The sequence below is a fragment of the Tamandua tetradactyla genome, chromosome 3 (genome assembly GCF_023851605.1).
Source record: "Tamandua tetradactyla isolate mTamTet1 chromosome 3, mTamTet1.pri, whole genome shotgun sequence".
Taxonomy (NCBI): Eukaryota; Metazoa; Chordata; class Mammalia; order Pilosa; family Myrmecophagidae; genus Tamandua; species Tamandua tetradactyla.
This window is the reverse complement of record NC_135329.1, coordinates 176,308,313-176,330,963: the sequence shown is the minus strand read 5'-3', so window position 1 is coordinate 176,330,963 and position 22,651 is coordinate 176,308,313. Positions and strand designations below refer to the sequence as shown.

Here is a 22,651-nt window from a genome sequence, read left to right as displayed (position 1 = left end):
TGAGTCAGTATACGTTAGTGTGTTTCTAGGAAATTCACCATTTCATCTAAGTTGTCTAGTTTGTTGGCATACATACAATATTCATTGTATCCTCATATGATTTTTTTTGGGGGGGGAGGTCCATGGTAATGACCCCCCTTTCATTTCTGATTTTATTTATTTGCATCTCCCCTCTTTTTTTACTTTGTCAGTCTAGCTAAGGGTTTGTCAGTCTGTTGATCTTCAATCTCAAAGAACCAACTTTTTCTTTTATTGATTCTCTGTTGTTTTTTGTTCTCCAATTCATATTTTTCCACTTAGATCTTTATTTCTTTTCTTCTACTTGCATTAGGATTAGTTTGCTGCTCTTTCTCTAGTTTCTTCATTTATTCAGTTAAGTCTTTGATTTTTAGCTCTCTCTCGCTTCTTAATGTAGGCATCTGTAGAGCTATAAATTTTCCTCTCAGGACCACCTTTCCTGCATCCTACAGGTTTTAGTATGTTGTATTCTCGTTTTCATTTATCTCCAGATTTCTCTTGCAATTTCTTCTTTGAATGATCGTTTAAGAGTGTGTTCATTAACCTCCATATATTTGTGAAAGTTATGGTCCTTTGGTGGTTATTGATGTCCAGCTTCAGTCCATTATGATCAGAGAATGTGCTTTGAATAATTTCAATCCTTTTAAAAGTATTAAGACCTGATTTGTGCCCAGCATATGATCTATCCTGGAGAATGTTCCATGAGCACTTGAGAAGAATGTATATCTTTGTGTTTTTGGGGTGCAACAATCTCTATGTGTCTGTTAGGTTAAATTATTTATCATATTGTTTAGGTTCTCTATTTCCTTATTGATCCTCTGTCTGGTTGTTCTATCTATAGAAGAGAGTGATGTGTTGAAGTCTCCCACTGTTCTTATAGAAATGTCTCTTGCTCCCTACAGTTTTGCCAGTGTTTGCCTTATGAACTTTGGAATTCCTTGATGGGTCCATAAACATTTATAATTGTATTTCCTCATGGTGAATTGCCACTTTTATTAGTATATAGTGTCCTTCCTTGTCTCTTATGGCATCTTTACATTTAAAGTCTCTTTTTGCCTGATATTAGTATAGCTACCCCAGCTTTCTTTTGGTTGCTATTTGCATAGAATATCTTTTTCCATTCTTTAATTTTCAACCTGTTTGTATCTTTGGCTCTAAGAAGAATTTCTTCTAAACAGCATATAGGTGAATCATACCTTTTAATTCATTCTGCCAATCTGTGTCTTTCAATTGAGGGGTTAGTCTGCTAACAGTCAAACTTATTACTGTAAAGGTAGTTCTTGATTCAGCCATCTTATTCTTTGTATTATCATTGTGAGATCTATTTTTTTTCCTCTCTCTCTTTTTATCCTTTAAGTTACCCTTACTGATAATCTTCATTTCTGTGCCCTCCTCCAGACCATTCTCTCCTATTTTTTTTTTTCAGTTGATAGAACTGCCTTTAGTATTTCTTATAGGGCAGATCTCTTGTTAATAGATTCTTTCAGCATTTATTTATCTGAGAAAATTCTAAACTATCCCTCATTTTTGAAGGACAGCTTTCCTGAATAAGGACTTCTTAGCTGGCAATTTTTCTCTTTCAGTATTTTAAATATATTGTACCATGCCTTCTCACCTTCATGGTGCCCAATGAGTAGTCATCGCTTAGTCTTATATGGCTTCCCTTGTATGTGGTGATCTGCTTTTCTCTTGGTGCTTTCAGGACTCTCTCCTCTTCAGCATTTGATTGTCTGATACGTGTGTGTCTTAGAGTGGGTCTACTATTTGGAGTTCATTGGGCTTCTCTGATTTGCGTGTTTATGTCTTATATAAGGGTTAGGAAGTTTCCCCTAATTATCTCCTCAAATAATCTTCCTAGCCCTTTATTCCTCTGTTCTCCCTCTGGGACACCAATGATTCTTACATTTGTGTGCTTTGTGTTGTCATTCATTTCCCTGAGATCCAATTCAATTTTTCCGTCTTTTTCATTTGTTCTTTTGTGCGTTTGAATTCAGTTGTTCTGTCCTCTAGTTCACTTATTGTTTTTCCTACCTCTTCAAATCTGTTGTGTGTATCTAGTATATTTTTAATTTGAGCTACAGTATCTCATTTCCATAAGATGTGCGATTTTTCTGTTCTTTCACATTCTGGTTTATGTTATTCTTATGTCTTCTTGGTATTCTTTATCTCTTTAGTCGAGTCCTTGAAGTTATTTAAGAGATGTGTATGTGTATCTTTGATTAGTTATTCCAAATTCTGTGTCTCCTCTCGCATTTTTATTTGGTTATTTGGCTTGGTCATATCTTCTTGCTTCTTCACGTGCTTTGTGATTTTTTTGCTGGTGACATTTGATTATCTTGATCAGTTATTTTGAAAGTTGATTTCCCTCGCTTGTCTGAGATTTTGCAGTTGCTCGGATTTGTGTGAAATGTCTCCTTTTGCACTTGGTTTGTCAGTGTTTCCCAGCCAAACCAGGGCCAGGGCCTCACACAGGAAAGTCCTTTGGAGCTGGGCAGAAAAGCAGTTTGCCAGACTGCACTTCCCCTGAAAACCCAGCAGATGGTGGTCTTGAGCCTCCTCTTCCCCACAACCCAGCCTCTCTGAGTACCACAGCACACTGAGCTGGGACCCAACCAGGTGCAAATCCAGTCAAGGCTGCAGATCTTGATGAGTGCTGAAAGTGCCAACCCCAGGGCTGGAGGTTGGGCTGTGTGCACTTTGGCTCAGACCCCACCTGTGGGCACAAAGTATCTGGTGATTCCCAAGTGGAAGAGCCTTGGGCTGGGTGACAGCTTCAAATTCCCCAGCCAACAGCCAGCCTAGGATTGTTCTGCTTTTCCCTGGCCAACAAGACCTGGGTTTGTTTTAGGGCACTGCTTTGTCAGTTGAGTCATCTGTATTTCTCAGCCAAAATAGGGCCAGGTACCCATGCAAGTGGTGTAGACTAGCTCCAGTGGGCCTGGGATAAGGTTTACAGAGGCTCTGAAAGGCCCTGCAATTCCCTGCACTTTTCTACCTGCCCAGCAGATGGTGCTGTTTAGTGACTTAATTGTCCTCGGAAGCAATGTTCTTCCTCCAGCCCAGGCTGCATCTGACCGGGTGGGACTGAAACTGTGCGGCTCCTCACTTCACTGACCAAAATCTGGTCCAATTTTGGGGCTGTGCCCCCACTGTATTTGTGGCAACGGATTCCCCCAGCTGCCCCAGTCTGCAGCTGGTTTCTAGGATTGGGCCTCAAGCTGTTTCCAAAAGGGTGAGGGATGGGCTCGAGGATCCAGGGCTGGAAATATAGTCTCTGTTCATGTTTTCTCAGACTCCTCATCGCACACTGACCTGGGCCTTGAAATGTCCCCCCTGCCCCTTGGGTCCCCAAACAGTTGATTTGGGCATTTTCTTCCTGGCTACTTGCTGCTTTTAGGAAGCTGTGGGCTTGGATCTGTTAATCTGGATGTAGGTGGGTATCTGTCTCACTGCTGTGAGAGATTTTATAGTCTGAGCCCCCATGGGGTGGGGAGGATCCTGACTGCTGCTTCTCTGCACTTCCTGAGTGTGTGGGAGAGTGGGGAGGAGGGGAGAGGGCTGGCCATTCTGGAGTGGACGTTTCCTACCTGATATTCTTCTCTTTGCATGACTCGGCATTTATGGGCTTCTTCTCCAGTCTATACCTTCCCCCAGAGTTCTGAACAAGTGAGAATTGCCCATTTTTTCACTGAATCTTTAAGAAGTTTTCAGTAGCTGTTTACATTGCCATGTTGATGACATTACTCTGAATGTGTTTTTTAAATTTTATTTTATATATAAATTAAATATTAGCTATCCTGCCTGATATTTTATAGTTCTTTAATACAAAATATGTATTTTATATTCACATTTCTCAAAGTTAATTGTATTCAGTTTTTGGCATTCTTCTTTCTCTTCTTTTCATCCCTCCCTCCACATCTGCGATTTTATTGTAAAAGTTTTAGAAGTGTTCTTTCAGTTGTAGGACACTTATTTGTTACTATTCCAGGGGAGTACTGATGATTATGCTTTCCTTCTAGTGCTGTGATAAAATAGACCCCTCTTCCCAACAGTTATGTGTTTGTGCTATCAAAAAAGAGTGAATAAACCCCCAAAAAAATTAAAGTGAAGAAACCTAATAAAAGAACCTAAAAAGTGGTCAATTTTTTCCAGTGTAATTAAAAATAAAAATTAGATAAACTGCATGAAAGCAAGATGTTGACCAATAATTGAGAATGTAGCTAATGTATAGGATTTGTGTAGGATTTATTGAGTATACAATAACCAATCCTTTAGAGATATGATAGATCCTCTTAAATCACTTCTAGAATATTTATTAAAATGTAACCAACCTGTGGAATAGTTATTTTTAATAGGGACAGGGCGGTCAATTGTTTATATAGCATATCTACCATAAGTAACAATTTTGTATTAACAGTATATGGATTCCATTGTAGGAAATTTTGGCCAGTGACCTTGTCAATCCTTGGAGAAAGTAAAAAGGTATAGTAGACTTTAGTTTTTTCAGCAATTCTGTTTTCTTTGGTGTGGGAGATTCAAGATAGCAAGAAATCTTCCATTTCATTTTGGTAGAACATTATCCAAACATGTGTTAGCATCAGTTATTCACCAAAAACCTGGAATCTGCCATCAGTATAATTTTTAAAATTGTAATTGCAGAAGACAACTTTCTTCTTTGATTTTCCTCAATTTTTACTTTGCAGGTTTTGCCAACCACAAAAGATGCTTGTTTTGCCTCAGCTGTAGAATGCCTACAACAGATCAGGTAATCTCTGATTTGTTGAAAAATTACATCAATTAAAGTAGTGGTCAGTCTATTAAGCATTTAATAAGATCTTAACCTTACCAAAGCTCTAACGGTTCCTTCCTAGCCCAAATGGTGTCAGACTTACCCTAGAGATTAGGAAATGTTTTAGACTTTTGGGTTATCTTTTGCCTTACAAGGCCTTTGCATTTTCCGAAATGATGGAGAACCTACCCAGAAATTTATATACAAAATGACAACTTCAAACAAATGGAAATTAGCCTAACTTCTTACTCAGAGAACATATATTAGGAAAATAAGAATCCACATGGGCAAAAAAAAAAGGGGAAGCATGGTTTTTGCAGATTATTCCATGTAAACCTCAGACAGTTGGAGGCTTCTTTTCTAAAACCATAGAATTACAAAAGTCATATCTTCCAGTAACCCATTAGGTCTAATGTGTCCAAATTAAAGCATCTGAACTCCAGGAGAGAATATTGTCAAAAAATAAATATCAGGGCGGGCCGCGGTGGCTCAGCGGGCAAAGTGCTTGCCTGCTATGCCGGAGGACCTCGGTTCGATTCCCGGCCCCAGCCCATGTAACAAAAAACGGAAAAACAAAATACAATAAAACAAGAAAATGTTTAAAGATGTTTCCCTTTCTTCCTTCCTTCCTTCCTTCTATCCTTCCTTCCTTCTCTCTGTCTTTCCTTTAAAAAAAAAATAAATAAATAAATAAATAAATATCAGTTGGATCTATTAAGAAAATCATAGGGTATCTTTTCGTCATTCTTTTCAACAGCACAACATTTACCCCTTCAGACAAACTTAAGGTCATCCAGCAGACTTTTGAAGAGATCTCTCAGAGTGTCCTGGCAACACTCCAGGAAGACTTCTTGTGGTCCATGGATGACTTGTTTCCTGTTTTCCTATATGTGGTGCTACGGGCCAGGTGACCAATCCTTCTGACTTTAATATTAGTGACTACTTTTAACAAGTCTGCCCCTTGCTTTTCCTGAACTGATGACGGGAATATGCTCCCCCACTGGAAAAAAAAATCCATTTCTAGAAACATTCTAATGTGAGGGGGTTACCTTTTAATTGAGCTGTTCTCACCCCACCCCACTCCCCGTACCTCCATCATATGAAAAGGAGGATGGATATGTAAGTGAAAATAACTCAGCATCTTTTCCTCTTTGGGGCAGGATTAGGAATTTAGGTTCTGAAGTACACCTCATTGAGGATCTAATGGACCCATATCTTCAGCATGGGGAACAGGGTATAATGTTTACCACCTTGAAGGTGAGTATAGGTAATGTTTAATAATTTTTATCTTAAAGTCTGGCCTTCATTTGTCCTATTATAAATCTGTCATTTGTCACTTTCTTCTTTCTGTGAAAGCTCAATGCAAATATTAAATGCCTTTAGAACACACTTTGTTGATACTTTAAAACATGATAATATAGCAGTAAAGCAGGAAACTAAGACTCTGCAGTGAGTCTATTATTCAGGATACTAAAAGCAAATTATTCACCACCCAATCTTCCCAGTAAATTGACCATTCATATTGTTATAAATGCTGACAAATGTAGATCATCTATATAATTGTAACCCCAGAAAAGAAGCAGAAAGGGTTTGTATTAGTTAGGGTTCTCTAGAGAAACAGAATCAACAGGGAACACTTGCAAATATAAAATTTATGAAAGTGTCTCACGTGACCGTAGGAATGCAGAGTCCAAAATCCACAGGGCAGGCTGCGAAGCCGATGACTCCAATGGATGGCCTGGATGAACTCCACAGGAGAGGCTCACCAGCCAAAGCAGGAATGCAACCTGTCTCCTCTGAGTCCTCCTTAAAAGGCTTCCCATGATTGCATTTAGCATCACTAATTGCAGAAGACACTCCCCTTTGGCTGATTACAAATGGAATCAGCTATGGATGTAGCTAACGTGATCATGACCTAATCCTATGAAATGTCCTCATTGCAACAGACAGGCCAGCGCTTGCCCAATCAGATGAACAGGTACCACAACTTGGCCAAGTTGACACCTGTCCCTAACCATGACAGGGTTCTTAGTGTCCAAAAAGTATCCAACAGTAAAACTCTTTAAAGAGGGCGGGCCGCGGTGGCTCAGCGGGCAAGAGTGCTTGCCTGCCATGCCGGAGGACCCCGGTTCGATTCCCGGCCCCAGCCCATGTAAAAAAAAAACAAACAAACAAACAAAATATAATAAAAAATAAGAAAATGTTTAAAGATGTTTCCCTTTCTTCCTCCCATCCTTCCTTCCTTCTCTGTCTTTCCTTCCCTTCCTCCCTCTCTCTTTAAAAAAAAAAAAAAAAAAAAAAAAAAAAACTCTTTAAAGAAACTAAGGTAAAAACATAGGGGAAGTATGTAAATAATGAGTTTGAATTGTATCTTCTTTCTTTCCTTTGTATTTACTGTAACCAGTGGGTTCAAATAAGTTTTTCTGATCTGGGTGTCCTCTAAGATTGCTAGAAGTCATTTCAATTTCCCACCTTGAATTTCCTGAAATTTGGCAGAATCACTGAAACTTGTTGGAGGAGTAACAGATAGAAAATGGCCAAACACTTCTGAAAACAGAGGGGGGCAGTAAATTCTTCAGTTAGTGAAATATTATAAAATTACAATAATTAAGATAAAATAGTATATTACTGTTACTGGAATAGACAAATACTTGAACGAAGGGACAGCCCTTATATGGGTACTATTATTAATAAAAATTTCACATGAAAATGGAAATATTCTAACATAAAACTGAGGAGAATGATTATTTAATAAATGGTACAACAGAGTTTTGGGATTGCTTTTTAGCAGTTTTACTGGGCATGTAAAATCAGGGTGGAATCACCTCATCCCACATAGCAAATGATAGATGCCTTAAAGATATAAATATACAAAAAGAAAGAGATAAAATTAAGATGAGAAAAAAACTAGAAATGAATATCAGGTTTCTGATCTGTAATTAATTTTTTAAATTTCTAAACTAAAGCATAAATAACATTTCTGTTAAACCAAAGGGGGGCATGGGGCCAAGAAACTGGAGAACATATTGTCACAAATATGGTTTGGCACTATTAGTTCATGCATTATATGAAGTGCATCTCTAAACAAATCACTAAGGAAGAAACAGAATTAATACATTTTATATGTAGGAAAATGCTCACCCTCACTGGAAAATCATTGTGCTGCAGATTTAAACAAGGTGCTATTTGGTATCTGTTAAATTAATAAAAATGTTCTTAAATTATACCCAGTACTAGTGGGATCAGGGTGAAATTGGTTTTACTCCCACATTGCTGATAACAGGGTAAATAGCTATTACTCTTTTGGAAAGCAATTGTATGAACATACATATCAATAGCATATCCACAAAAACACTTGTGTACTTTGACTCAGTAATCCTATTCCAGGGGATATTTATCCTAAGGAATTAAACTGAAGGAGGAAAATGTTATGTATATTTTTGCATGAGGCATTGGATATAGTGTGATTAATTCCCAAGCCTGGCTCCTTTCAGAATCACCTTGGGTGTTTATTAAAAATGCATTCCTGAGTCCTGGAAATTCTCACTCATTGAATCTAGGATGATCTTTCTTAAGCTATATTTTTTGTCAAACACACTAGACTGATTCCGAATGTAGTTGATCTGGTGTACCTTTTAATAGTGAAACAAACATTTGGTGTACTCTAAATGTCCAATCAATAGTAGCCAAGCAAATTATAATATTTCTGGTTGATGAAGAATACTATATAGCTTAGAAAAAGTTTTCTTCTTAAAGTTACAGGAAGCGGGCCATAGTGGCTCAGCATGCAGAGTTCTTGCCTGCTGTCCCAGAGAGACCCGGGTTTGATTCCTGGTGCCTGCCCATGCAAAAAAAAAAAAAAAAGGCAAGATAAAGTTACAGGAAGAATGTACCAAATTTTACAATTAGGCAAAAAAAAAAAAGTCATTGAATAGGAGAACTGAAAGAAATAGGGAAAAATGAAAGGAAACTGAATTTTTTTTGGCTGTTAGTATTAATAAGGGATTTCTTGCTTTAGTCCCATTGCATTGTTGTAGATATGTGATTTCTTTAAAAGTATATTTGAAATTGTTCTGAACTTTTTCAGGCATGTTATTACCAGATCCAGCGTGAAAAGCTAAACTAGACAGCATAACAGCTTGAAAACTGGATTATCTGCTATAGAGTGCTATAGCACCATCTGGAGTCTTCCTACAGTGTCAAAAAAACGCCGCTGACATTAGAAAGGATGTCATGTTATTTTTGTTGTCACTTCTGAGCCTGCCTTACTAATGATCAGAGCTCTGAACCCAGGGAAAAACACTGTTACAAAGGGAGGACTGAAAAGGAGGGAGAAATCAAATTAAACCAGGTCTTGGCCTATGTGAATGACTAAAAATGTCATTTTTCTGTTTTAAAAAAAAAGAGGATATCCCTTTGTACAATAAAGGGTATGTCAGCTACATGAAGTTGTAAGAAAAGGTATAGCTTCTTGCATTAAAGAAGTTGATGGATATTTTTGAGTTTCTGGTTTTCCTGAATCCGTCTGCAGTTACCCCCAAATCTCTTTGCAAGGAGCAGATTGTACTTCAAACTACAGTAGTCACACTATTCCTTTGTTGAAATCATGTGTGCATCATGCTTCTTTACTGAGGAAGGGGGAAAAGGAACTTTTAAACTGCAGTTTTAACTTTTTCTAAGCTTTTCCACCAGAGTATTCATGATGGGAAAGGTTCTATGCAGTGACTGCCACACCCTGACCCCAAAACATGGAATTCATTCAAATAAGAGCCTTCTGCCTCCTGCTTAGAAAGAACATAGGAATTTTGTTCTGGTTTCCTTACTGTGCTGCAGAGAGTGAATACACTGGAATTCAAACACTGACTCTGGGCTACTGTGGAACCTCATTTGTCCATGTGCAAACGCTGTATTCCAAGGCTACAAATGAGAACCTGAAGAGCTTTTGCATGCAGGCTGGGTTGTGGAGCAGATCTGAAGACTGGGAATAGAAGAAAAGAACTGCATCCATCCCCAATCTAGTGCTGTGGTTCTTCCCTATACCTCATGCTGACTCAGAGGGGAAGAAAAAAGGAAGCAAGCTTTGCTTTTCCCACCTTGAAAGTATTGTGACACCACAACATTTCAGTGTTCTGCTTTTTGCTTTTTAAAAAATGTCCTTTGTGTTTTAAAATTGTTGGTTTACACTGTACAAGTAACAGTAGTAGCCGTTTTGAATAATATAGGTGCTTTTCCTCATCTCATCCCCTCCACCCCATGGTGGGCATGTGGAATGACCCCCAACTTGCATTAAGTGACTCAGCAGATGTTAATTTTGAAAAAGGATCATGGTTTCTGCTCTACTTTATAATCAAGACAAGTGTTTATTAAAATACTGTTTTGGAATGATGGCTGTAATGTAGCAGCAATTTTCATAATAAAATATATTCATCTTTTTGTGGTTGTTTTATGATTGTAGAAGGAATGACACAGGTGGCCTAAAAAATTAAAGAAAACACAGACAGCATTTCTTTTGCTCACTTTGTAATCTATGCCCCTTTATATTGGTCTCAGAGCTCCCTCTGGAGGGAGCTCTCTTTAAAATATATGTAAACTAATAATTATAGCATCTTTACTGGCAAAGAACAAATTAACTTTCTTGTTCTAATTATCCTAGAAGTCTTAAAAGAAATACATTATTTCTATGAATAAAAGACATATTTTGATAGTTGCTGTTTATTTCTTTTCTCCTAAACAAATTCAAGGAAAGAGTAAGAACTTACAGTTCTCCTCAGAAATAGTAGGCATTAGTTAATTCTCTCCCAGATGTAAGTGATATGTCTTCTCAAGAAGCCGTTTACTCTCACTGCCGCTTTCTAACAGAACATGCCTTCTCAGTATTGAAAAGGGATCAACATTTAAAGATTAGTTTATGTTAAACATTCCGTATTTCCATTGGGGGGTGCTTTGACTTTATATACACCGACACCACACGTAGTTATAGATAAGGCCGGTAAAGATAAATTTACTGATTTTGAACCCCTTTAGGAGAGACAAATGGGAATAATAGGTAGAAATAGAGAAGGAAAAACTTGAGACCCACTGAAAAATCTTCAAATAATGGTAAGTTGTCTCAATTCTAAGAAAAAACCTAACAATTGATTCTTTAATTTATTAGAGTCTTCAGTGAAACTGTCCAGTTACTTTAGGTTCTTCATATTATATTTATCCTTTTCAGATAACATATTCAAATGTGAATTTTCAGTTAATTTTCTTGGAGGGATAAATCCTAAATTTCCAGGCCAGTCTGAAAAATACCTATTATTCGTAAAACAATTTACGAAGATCTCTGCCATGTGTGACGGATGCTCACAGCAGCCCTGACAGGCTGGTGCTAACCTGTTTGTCCCCATTTCACAGGCAAGGAGTGGCTGTCATTTGTTCGCTGTCAAAGTAAGCCGTCCAACCCAGATCTCTCCTACTGCAGTTCTAGTGCGTTTTCCTGCTACAGCTGCTGGAGATGCCTAGGTTATGCATTGAAAGTTCTTAAAGTAGAAAATGAGTTAAAGATGAGAATTTTAAATAAATTTAAGTGCTTTGACAAAGTGTGCTCTGCCCAATATTCTCACGAATGTTTTACATTCCAGGCTTGTGCTTTCCTCTGCAGTAGAGAGCAGAGGAAAGCCTTGTTTAATTTGGAATAAAAGAACTGGTAAACCTCTCAGTAATATTGGCTACTTGGACTTTGACCCTTTGCCGTACTGTCAGCAGTACCCCTTTTCTTGTGATGTCTACTTCCAATTTTTCTTCCTTTTCCTTTTCCCCTGCAGCATAATATTCTCAAATAAAAGTAGAAAATGTAGTGAATATTCATAAATTCAGGGCAGTAACTTGGTAGGGGACTTAACAGAAGCAACTATTTTGATGGATTCAAATCCTTCATTATTATTGGCTGAAGAGACTCCCACCATTTTTTTGCCATAGCATGAGAAAATATATAACTCTAATGGTGGCTTTCTCTCAGTTACCCCCACAGTTAAAATTAAAATGCTATCTTCTATATCTTCTATTGTGGGGTATCTGTTATCCTGAACTAATCAGCAAAAATGTTAGCCTTTTTGGTGTTGACTGTTGTTCTGGCAATTTGTAAAAGAAAATACTAAAGTGAATGTTGAAAATCATACAAATTATACTTTTTCAGGCAAGTAATACTTAAGATTTGTGGCAGGTGAGACGTGCATAATTTAGTGGTTAGACTGGTTTAAGTTTCTAGATTAAAACAAAGAGGATGTGCAGAGATTAAACTGCAGCAGCAAGGTGACTTTGGCATCTTAATAGCCAACTGCTATTTTCTACGAAAGCTTTGCTCTGGGATAGGAGCAGCACTGCATGTTTGCAGTCTTGCAGGTAAGAGACCTTACAAAATGACCCTCAGTTACCAGAAGGCATCTCCTATAAATATCTAGCCCTTCTGTCAGGTTTTAACAGCTAAAAATCTAATTCCTGGTAATCTAATTCAATAGCTGAGCTTCAAAGTATATATCTCCAAAATTATAAGGAAAATTTTATGACTTTGAAAGAGTAGACTTTAAGAAGCCACTTAAGTCTGGAATAATGTGAGTTGTTATGGAAACTGAGTAAAATTGAGGATTGGTCCCAGTCCTAGTCAACGGCATTTTGATCAAGCAGGAAACCAACCGTTTTTTTTTTGTATGCTGTAGGGCGGAGGTCACATTTCATTCTTTTTCCATGTGAGTATCCTGTTATAGTAGCACTATTTATTGAATTTTTGTTGTTTGTTTTTTTCCTTTGTTTTGCTTGTTTGTTTTTGGGAAGTGCGTGGAGAAACCAGCATTTTTATATAGGCCATTTACCATGAAGTTTTCAAATGCTCTTTCAGGCTTTGCCTAATAGGAAAAAAATTTTTTGAAAAACAAGCGTAAGAGGGGTAGGGGGGTGTGGCATTTAATAGTAGTTACTACATATTTTAAAAGTTAATGCAATAATACTGATTTTTAAGGTAATTCTTAGGACCAATACCTTAGGAGTCAGAAATAATAATGCATCTTCTAAGTTAATGACAAAAGCTGGCCATCTTTTCTGTGTTAAATGGTCTAGAATTACAAATCAGAGGGTATTTAATTGCAGTCTCAGTCAAGAATTCTCATTCTCAGCAGAAATAGGTATTTCAACCGACGAACTTGGAACAGATTCATGAAAGGGAAGAGACTTCACAGTCGTTTGCATGTTCATCATGGAAATATCTTTGGTCAGGCACTACCATCTTTCAGGATTAGTTACAGAGACAAAAGAAGAAAATGTGTGATTTTTCTACTTGTCAACTACTGAATACCTATTTGAATCTCAGATTCCTTATCTGTAAAATGAAGAGTTTGTATTTGAGTATCTCTAAGGCCCCTTTGAGCTCCTGCTTTTAAAGTTTATTAAGAAAGGAAGTTGAAGTCAGCATAAACAGAGAGGTCAGTGGAGGAGAGGAAGGGCACAGCTCTCTGGAGTTCAGCTGCCACCCTCCTCAGTGCTGATCTTCCTTGCAAACTCCTTGGGTGGGGGTAGTATCAGCTGAGGTTTCTTATTCCATATCTTCACCTCCCATTTTTCTACCCCTTAAAAATAACTGAAAATCCTGAGTGCTTGCTACAACTCAGGCTCTGTTCCAGGGGCTGAGGCTACAGCAGTAAGCAAGACAAACCCGAATATTGCTCTCCAGACCCTTTACAGACATTACACAGGAGACAGACACTGAAAAAAGAAATGGATGAGAGAATTGTGGAGCATAAGTGCTATGAGGATGGTTAAGTTGTAACAGTTTTCTTAGCTACCTAAGGGGAGGGAAAATACTTTTCTGGGTTTTCTATGGATGTGTCATAAAAACCTGAGAATGACCAGGCAGACACAGTTGTCAGAATTCACTTAGGTTGTGGAATTGAAAATTACTGTTTTTATTTCAATGGCTGAAACTTTTGGCCAAAATGAGCCTTTCAGAACTTATGAATTTGTTATCTGTGTGGCCCTGGAGTTGGCAGGAGATTTATTAGAAGCTATTTTCATCATTAAAAACATCTCAGAAACTACGATCTTATCTATAAAGCTCCTTATAATAAATTAATTTCCAGAATTGTCAGTCTCTAGTGTCCCATCTGTTGAATGGAGAGACCTAGTTCAGCATACTGTCAATTGGACATTAAACATATAAGAAATGTGGCTCAATTTTTGATGTGCAAACAGTTGGCCTGTTTAATCTGCACTGCTTAATGGAGGATATGTGATTTGCCAAGGATATGTCCCTGCCTTAAAGTAACAAATTTTAAAAGGTTGCTGGAATATGATGGCTTGGTGTCAGACCCATCTGTTTGCTCTGACTTTTAAGCAAGCACCCATCTCTTTTGCAGTCCTCTACCCTGACGGTGCATCTCTTCCAGAAAGGAAGATAAATCATATTTGCAATTGTTGAGCTAAATGATTAATACCAGCTACAAAAAAAAACAGAATATAAGAAAAGGGTTGATTTAATCTGACTGAATATGGTAGGTTATGAAGGGACAAGGCTGCTAATAGTGTCAAGTTTTGGTAGAATCTTCAATGTGGTTGCAAAAGAATGTATGAGAGAAAGTGGAGATGGAGCCATAAAGGTCCTGGAGAGCCTTAAATACCACGTAGGGCTGGCAAATTAGTCTACAATCTTGAGGCAAGGTGCAGTCAGGAAATGATTTTGAGTTGGTGATCGAGTGTCTCCATCAGACTGTAAGCTCAGCAAGGCAGAGACTGGATCTGTTTTGCTCTCTAGTTTATCCCAAGAAATTGGCATATAACAGATATGCAATAGATATGTGTTTAATGAATGAGTGTAAAAGCAAAGAAAAATGTTTATAATGTAAAAAAGCAAAAAAAGATTATGAGCTCAAGATGATTTTTAAAATATTTTGATCACAGAAATTCTCAAATATACACAAAAGTGGATAGAATAGCATGATTGAACCTCCATGCCTCTATCACCCCATAGCAACAGGAACCACATTTTGTTGATCTTGTTCACCTATGCTTTCAGTTGTTTCTAGGGTACTAAAACAAACTTCAGAAAATTTTATCCATAAATTTATAAGATTGCCATCATCGCATCAACAAAATTAACAGTAATTCCTTATCTAATATCCTATTCATGTTCAAATTTCTCCTAGGGATTCAAGCATATTACAAGATTATTATGTTATCTATATTGTAAAAACAGATGTGTTTAGATTGGAAGAGATTTTTAAAAATAAAGACATTTGGGCGGTGGGATCAAACACTTTGAAATTTTTCTGTTACATTATTTTTTACCAAATAAAAATGCTTACCAGTACATATGTGTTTTCCAAGCCAACACTACCTGAATACAGTTTGCAAAAATGTGCCTTTTAAATTACTAGAATGCCACCCCCAAACAATTTACTTTCCTTATTTGATACATTTCTTTTCATCAATTGTCTAAAATTTTATAGCAGTTTTTTCTGTGGCTTTTCTCACAGCCTTAGAATTTAGAGACAAAATAATAATGATCCAGCTTTTTGTTTGTTTCCAGGCTCAACCTTAACACTCTGATTAGATTACAGACTGAGGTTCTCAACCCTCTCAGATTCAATGTCCCGGTTTTTCACTTATTTGAAACACTCCTTTAAGAAAAGGTCCTGATGTATACTTTATTATCCAGTAGTAGCAAATGCAGTCAGCACCCTGCCCATGTGTTTTTGGTCCTAACCATTTTGGGGCACTCTGGCCCAACTTCCACTGCCAGCTCCTGCACTTGCTGTCTGAAGGCAGGCATGCAGCACACTGGAGGGGCCAGGGGAATTAACACTCTCTGCAAACAGTCATTAACCAATGACTGACAGCACTGATACAGAAATACCCCCACCTTCCCAGCCCTTGTTCCTCCATGGGCTTAAGCTCCAATTGCCCATCGTGTTTACTTGCTTGATAATACATGTTTTACAGGCTTCCTTCCCTCCTTGTCTCAATTCCCTACTATCCTGCTGTTGTTTCCTGGGACCACCTCCCAGATAAATTACTTGCAATAGAATCCTTGCTCTGGATCTGACTCTGAGGGTTCCAAACTAAGACACCTACGCCTAACTTTTTAAAAACACTTTAAATGTCCTAATATAAATAATAAGGAAAAATTAAAGGAATGTAGTTGATACTAAGACATTGTATATTTCAATATGTAAATATGGCACATGACTACACTAAAAGATATAATGAAGTAACAGATGTTTGCATCTGCTCCAGGGATGCAACAGCTTTGAATGCAGGTGCAGATACAGATGGCAGATGCAGAGTGATCTTTACAGATACGGACGCTGGTAGCCATGTGAAGTGGTGAAGCCCTAAACACCAAAGCAGCAATACTATTGGTGACATGATTCTCTGAGATGGTGAACAACTGGATAAAGTTCCAAGCAAAACAAAATAAAATTGTTCCTGAATTTACACAGTAGTAGCACTCCAGAAAAATTCAGCATATATTAAAACCGTGCAAAAATTTTTGTGTTTATTTAAAGATTTGGGTTCTAGGCTCACATACTTATAAATAGGGACTTTTTTTCCAGCAATGTGAAAGTCCAGTGGGATGTTTGAACGTTATATGGGGTATAAGGCAATTCCTCGTTGTGTAGGGCAGCTTCCAGAAATTTTTCTTTAAGAGAAGCTGGCATGTTTCCTTTGCTCTTGTTTTCCTAATCCCTTATCCCATCCTGCTCACTGAAATGTAGATGTGATGGCTGGAGCTCCAGCAGCCATCTTGAAGGAGGAAGATAAAAAGCATCACACCCCGGGGGTGGAGGAGCAGTGAGCTGGAAGGAGCCTATTCCCTGAGAACTTCATGGTGCAAGTCTGCTCTGCCAGCCCTGGATTGTCTCTACCTCTGTTCTTTTACAGGAGCAAAAAATCCTTCTTTGTATATTATTAAACCACTGCTATTTTGGGTTTCTGTTTCTTGGCACTAAATCTAACCTAAACCAAAATAGAAAAATCTATCCTGCGAGTACATCACAGCAGTAGCCCATCACTTGTAATTACCATCAGAGCTGTGAGGAACTTTAGAGTGCAAGGAAAGGGAATGGATGCCTGAGTGGAAGGTGGGCAGGGGTGGTCAGATATGAATGGTGGGTAAAATCAGCTAGGCAAAGAAGTGAAAGATAAACACAACCTTATTTGTCCCTTGTTTTTTTTAAAAGGGGGACATTTTATGAAATTGTTTTCTCTTTCCATAATAGTTTGGTTAGAGAGTAAGTTCCTCAAGGACAAGATTGTGTTTTATTTTATGTGCATTCCAGTGTTTAGCACAATAAATGTTGTTGAAAGTATGTTATAACGTGCTAGGAGCCATGTGGCCAGCATGGTAGAGTGAGTTATGTACTGTTCGTTGATCTGCTTCCTAGCTCTGAACTTCTTTTGGAAGCCCAGCAGAGAGGATGATACAGCCAGACAAAAAAGCAGATCCACCAGGCAAGAAGGACATGAGACTGTCTACAGCAACCAATCCAGAGAATGGTATGTGTCACCAGAATCCCTTTTCTAGTCCCAAAAAGGCTTGTAGTCTAAATCTGTGATCAAACGGATGGACAGAAATTCTACCGTGTACACTTTTGAGTGCACAACTACATCCATTAGTGAGTAAGTCTGCAAGAAATTTTCAAGATGGGAAGGAAAGAAATTGGCATGTTGGGTTCAGAACTTCCTTTTTCTACCCTACAATGTCTTAAGTACAACTTAGAACATTTCATCATCTGTTCATGTTAAAGATATCGCTGCAAGAATAGAATTTCCATGAAAACACTTCGGAAAATATCAGGCATTCATTGAATATTTATCTTTAGTCCTTTCTTCAGTGGAATCCTGCGGTTAGAGTTTTGAAAACATATTGGGAGGAAGAGTTTTTCAATAACACTTTCAGCAAAATTTTCATGGAGAGTAAAAGACAAAAGTCTCTATGTTTGAGTTAGAGAAGCAGAATGCAGAAAATAACTAGTCTATAATTTTGTGATAAACTAAAGGCTGGTAAGATGGAGGAAGGGAAGGCAATCATTATATTGCTTTCAGAATGTCTGACATCTAAGTTTCAGATAGTTAGGTGATTCTCCCAAATGTGAGCAGTAAATCATAGAACAGGGCTTGAAACCAGATCTTTTGACTCTAAACTCAGTGCTTGTTTCCACTCTTCATGAGACCCTAAACCATGTCCCGGTTGTCTTCATGAGACCCTAAACCATGTCTCTCACATATATGCCTGCCTTACCTCCCACCTCCATCTGCCACTCTCTCTCTGCTCTTTCCTTTTTCCAGGTCTCTCCCAAATCCTGAGGCATGTGTTGCAGGAGCTGAGTCTGTTCTACAGTCGAGATATGAATGGAGTGTGTCTCTTATATGATCTCCTCTATTCCCCGTGGCTGCAGGCTCTGCTAAAAGTGAGCACTCCATTGCTTGGAAGCCTTGGCTCACCGCGTGGAACAGAAGGACTGCTTATCCAACAGTGTCACTTGTCAGTCGGCAGGAAATTTCAATTTGGAAAAAGTTCTTAAGAGGCAATCCTCAAAGAAGAACTATCCAAACCTTTTAGCTTAGTTATTGCACTAGATTTAGGAAAGGATTAAGGTGGAAAAGAACACAACAGCTCCTCTCTGTTCTCCCCCCAATTCTTTTTTCTTCTACTCTGCTCCCAAATTTTAGGCTTTTTCCTCTTCTAGAGGTCCCCTGGGATCACGAGGCAGCTACCAAACTAGCCCCCCAAAACTAGCCACCCTTCTCTGCACCCTGTAGCCCCTTGTCCTGGAAATGAACTCAGGAAAATAAAAATACTTACGAATATATTATTTCTCTCTTTTTTAAAAACCGGGAAAGGAAAATGAGATTCTACAGTTCTGTTTAGGCATTTTAAGCTTTTCTTATCCTGAAAATTTCATCTTTTCCCAATTTGGAAAATTTTCATGCACTATACGGTAGATAGCATCTCCAATCTGACTATACTTTTGTTCCTCTGAAGCATGTTATTATTGAGAAAGGTGCTTTTGAAGATTCTTTTGGTATATGTGTGTTACCTTCACTTAAGAAGGAAATGTGGTCAGTTTTATTATGCATATTAATATTACATTATTTAAAATAAGAGAAAATATCAACATCTTTAATATGAAAAAGGACTTCTCCTTGCACTTATTTTAAAACACCTGCTTTCTATGAGGCATGTCCCCACCCTGGGTTCAGCTAGGACAGGAGTTTTAATTTTGTTAAAGGAGTGGCCTCACTCACTCCGGGTGGGCTGTTTGTGCCTTGCGCTCCCTTATCCCTTCATCACTTCCAGGCAAACCCAGTGCTGTGGGCACTGGCACTGAGACAGAGCAGTGAGGCACAGGCGTCACAGGGCCAGACGGAGAAAGTGGGCCGAGTTGGCATCTCCGACGTCGTGTCTCCATCTATAAGAGACCTTAGATGGCTAAAATAAAATTCAGTTCTGCACGGCTGAGCTAGGCAGGCTTTGCTGTACTCAGCCCAGTCCTAGATACTGGCATGAAAAATAAATTCCTTAGGGTCAACAGAGACATAACTGGAATTTTTATAAACGAAGTTTTACTGGGGTATTAGGAAAAGGAAAAAGCCTAAAATTTGGGAGCAGAATATCAGCGAGTATGTAAAGCGTGCCTGCCCTCCTGTCGGGATCCTAGGCAGGACGCTGGACCATGTAGCACAAGTCCTTTGCAGCTGTCCTGCTCCCAGGGGTCCTCAGGGTCTCTGGCCCCAAAAGTCTCTCCCCCTGAGATGCCCCTTTGTACTTAGTCTTCAAGTCCCTATTGGTCTCGGCCCCAGAAACCCTACCCTTACTTAGGATTTGGCAAGAGTAAGAGTTTGAGTTTCTTGTTATTAATGAAATCACTTAGGGAAGATCAATTTCCAGTGATGCTAATAATAAAGCCTTTGAAGCATTAGAACCACCAGACACTTGAGTTCATTTCTCTTTGTCAACTAGAGAAATACCCCTTAATAAAGACAAACAAAACATCATCAGTTTCAGCTGTTTGTGTAGTGCCCAGCTGTTTCTTCCCTTTGGGGGCCTTGAACCTCAAATGGTAATCACCCTGTCATCTATATGCCTCCCACCCTTTGCAGGTTTACGATTGCCTCCAGGGATTTAAAGAAAAGAAACCAGTTCCCACTACAGCCCATGCACAGGCATTATCCCATGAGGTAAGATGATTTGTAATTCATAGAATAATAGAGTTAGAATGATGCCATTTTGATAGCAGTGTTATTTGAAAGAAGTTAAACGCTCTAACAGAAAATATTTAATTTATGATTATGCATCTAATGTATTTTTAATTGACTTTTAATATAAGGGAGAAAATTGACATGCTATCTCTTCAGATTAAAATTGGAAAGACACCATTTTTAGGATAAGGGTCTCTTTCTTTCTCTGTCTCCTTAGTAAACTTTGGACTCAACTCTATATAAACTGGGTTATGTTGTTATTGTAATGATTCCCCAGTTTTTATCTCTAGCCTTCACCTTTTTCCTGAACTCTAAACTCATATATCCTACTGTCTTCTTCCCATCTTATTTGGATGATTATTGGACATCTCAAATCTAATATTTCCCAAACCTAGTTCCTGATCTTTCCTCCCCAATCCCGCTTCTCGCACAGTCTTTTCTAGCTCAGTAGTTACACCTTCATTCTTTCAGTTGCTCAGGCCAAAATATTTGGGGTCATCTTTCTCTTTCTCTCTTTCTCTCATATCCCACATCCAATCTGGTGGCAAATCCTGTCAGCTCTACCTTCAAAATAAGTCCAGAGTCTCACCACCTCTGTTATACTGATTAATATAAGCCAACATCATCGCTTACACAGTTGATTGCAACATAGCCTCCTACTTGGTCTCCCACTTTTACCCTCATCCCCAAATAGTCTATTCCCAACACAGCAGCCAGGAAGATCCTCTCCAAAAGTGGTAGATCATGTCACTTCTCTGCTCAAACTCTTCCAGTGACTTCCCATCTGATTCAGAGTAAATATCAGAGACCTCACAGAGCCACACACAATCTAACCCTCATTACTTCTTTGACTTCACACCCACTGCTCTCCCCTTTGTGCATTCTTCTCCAGCCACAGTTGCTCTTTTGTGGTTGAATTCACCAGGCATGCCCAGCCATATGCCCTCTGTACTTGCTATTCCCTCTGCATGTTACTCCCTTGCCCACTCAAAGCCACATCCTTTGTTCCCTTATATCCTTCCAGTCTCTGCTCAATGTCCCCTTTTCAGCAAGGCTTTCCCAGCTCACCCTGTCTAAAATTGCAACCCCCTCTTAGCACTCTCTATCCTGGCTTATTTATCTTATTAACTCTTTTCACCACCAGATAAAACTATTTATTTTACTTATATATTTTATTTAATGTCTTTCTTCAGTAGAATATAAGACCTATCTCCAATCTGAGAATGGGGATTTTGTTTACCTATTCACTGCTGTATTCATATCACCTAAAACAGCACCTAGCACATAGTAGGTGTTCAATAAATATTTGTTGAGTGCATGAATATATGATAATCCATTTTGCTAGTTATTGCCTAATCGTATTAAAAGAAACAGAAAAAAAAAAACCCAAAGCAATTCTACCCTTAACTCCAGTAATCAACAACTCGGATAGTTCTCAGTTATAACTGTTCTATAGGAAAACACACACTTGAAATTTTAAGTTATCATAGTGAATAGAGGTTTAGCTTTTTAAGCTGCTTGGTTTCATTTGACTGTATGTAACGCACTATTGCTGAAGATTTGTGAGGTGGCTAGCATCAAGAGGTCTTAAGTCTGTCAGAAGGCAGATCTCTTTGCTGTGGTATTAAACCACAGCAAAGAGATCAGAGCTTTTGCTGTTTAGCAGTTTTTTATTGAAACAAGCATTAAAGTTGCTAATCAAACAATAAGCCCTAGAATAGAAATTAGTATTCTATTTTCAATGTGAAGAATGGAGCATCCCATGGGATTAAGTTACCTGATTTTCTCCAGGTACAAATCAAAGTACCTGGAGAAACTCAGGTAGCTTAACCTGCCTTTTAAGCACTCACATTAGCAAAGAGGTATTTCAAAGATGCTAGAGGAAAAGTGCCTTGCTTGTATGGTGTTTTGAAATTGTATTAGTTCCTTCTCCAAGTCTGTGATGTGCCAGGAACGGGGCATTGGGATTTAGGTAAACCTCAAATCTGGGATTCTACCTGTTGATAAGAAAGTGTCGTGAATAAGGAAGAATGCCAGGCCCTGACTTTAAAGATGAAGTCTCTAATGGTAGCTTTTATAAGGACGACACCAACTAGTCAGCAGATTTGTGATTTAGCCTGAGTGAGGTTAACAAGGTGATGAAGCTTTTCAAAAATGTTATGATCTATGATTTTCCATCAACCAGGTAGTGGAACTATTGCGTGGAACCCCTAATTCTCCTGAGATCCAAGAGCTGAGACAAATCCTCCAGGATCCACACTTTAAGGCAAGTGCTTATTAAGAGAAGATAAGCCCAACACAGACAGCACTGAGGAGGATAAATAAATATGACAAAGTGTGATCTCTAAATAGATGCTCTGTTACAGTCCATGGATGCCCGAGAGAATGCACTAAAGGTACAGAACTTAGATGTGACTGGGTCATTGTTGACAGCCAAGAGCCATGCATGCCATATTTATAAGGAATCATCCAGAATTTTCCATGGTGCTATTTCCCTGACAAAGCCACTGCCCTTCTAAAGTTTTAAGGGACAATCAGGGTAGCTTCTAGTTTTAGAGAAATAACCCTCATACTACTTTCCAATGTGGGAGAATAAGCTTAGGATAAAATGTG

General features: G+C 38.4%; 2 protein-coding genes across 8 annotated transcripts in view; both read left to right on the top strand.

Annotated features, from left to right (window-relative positions):
• ALS2 (alsin Rho guanine nucleotide exchange factor ALS2) overlaps window positions 1-10,445 on the top strand; it is a 116,453-nt gene extending 106,008 nt beyond the window's left edge. For all 6 annotated transcript variants that reach the window (XM_077154716.1, XM_077154719.1, XM_077154714.1 and 3 more), the window contains 5 exons: window positions 4,455-4,500; window positions 4,722-4,783; window positions 5,565-5,714; window positions 5,968-6,064; window positions 8,895-10,445. In XM_077154716.1, the coding sequence (XP_077010831.1) occupies window positions 4,455-4,500; window positions 4,722-4,783; window positions 5,565-5,714; window positions 5,968-6,064; window positions 8,895-8,933 (394 nt within the window). In that variant the 3' untranslated portion in view covers window positions 8,934-10,445. The remainder of the gene's footprint in view (window positions 1-4,454; window positions 4,501-4,721; window positions 4,784-5,564; window positions 5,715-5,967; window positions 6,065-8,894) is intronic.
• Window positions 10,446-17,253: 6,808 nt separating this feature from the next.
• The window catches only part of MPP4 (MAGUK p55 scaffold protein 4), a 46,014-nt gene continuing 40,616 nt past the window's right edge, over window positions 17,254-22,651 (top strand). For both annotated transcript variants that reach the window (XM_077152004.1, XM_077152003.1), the window contains exons 1-4: window positions 17,254-17,332; window positions 18,125-18,246; window positions 19,940-20,017; window positions 22,224-22,304. In XM_077152004.1, the coding sequence (XP_077008119.1) occupies window positions 17,254-17,332; window positions 18,125-18,246; window positions 19,940-20,017; window positions 22,224-22,304 (360 nt within the window). The remainder of the gene's footprint in view (window positions 17,333-18,124; window positions 18,247-19,939; window positions 20,018-22,223; window positions 22,305-22,651) is intronic.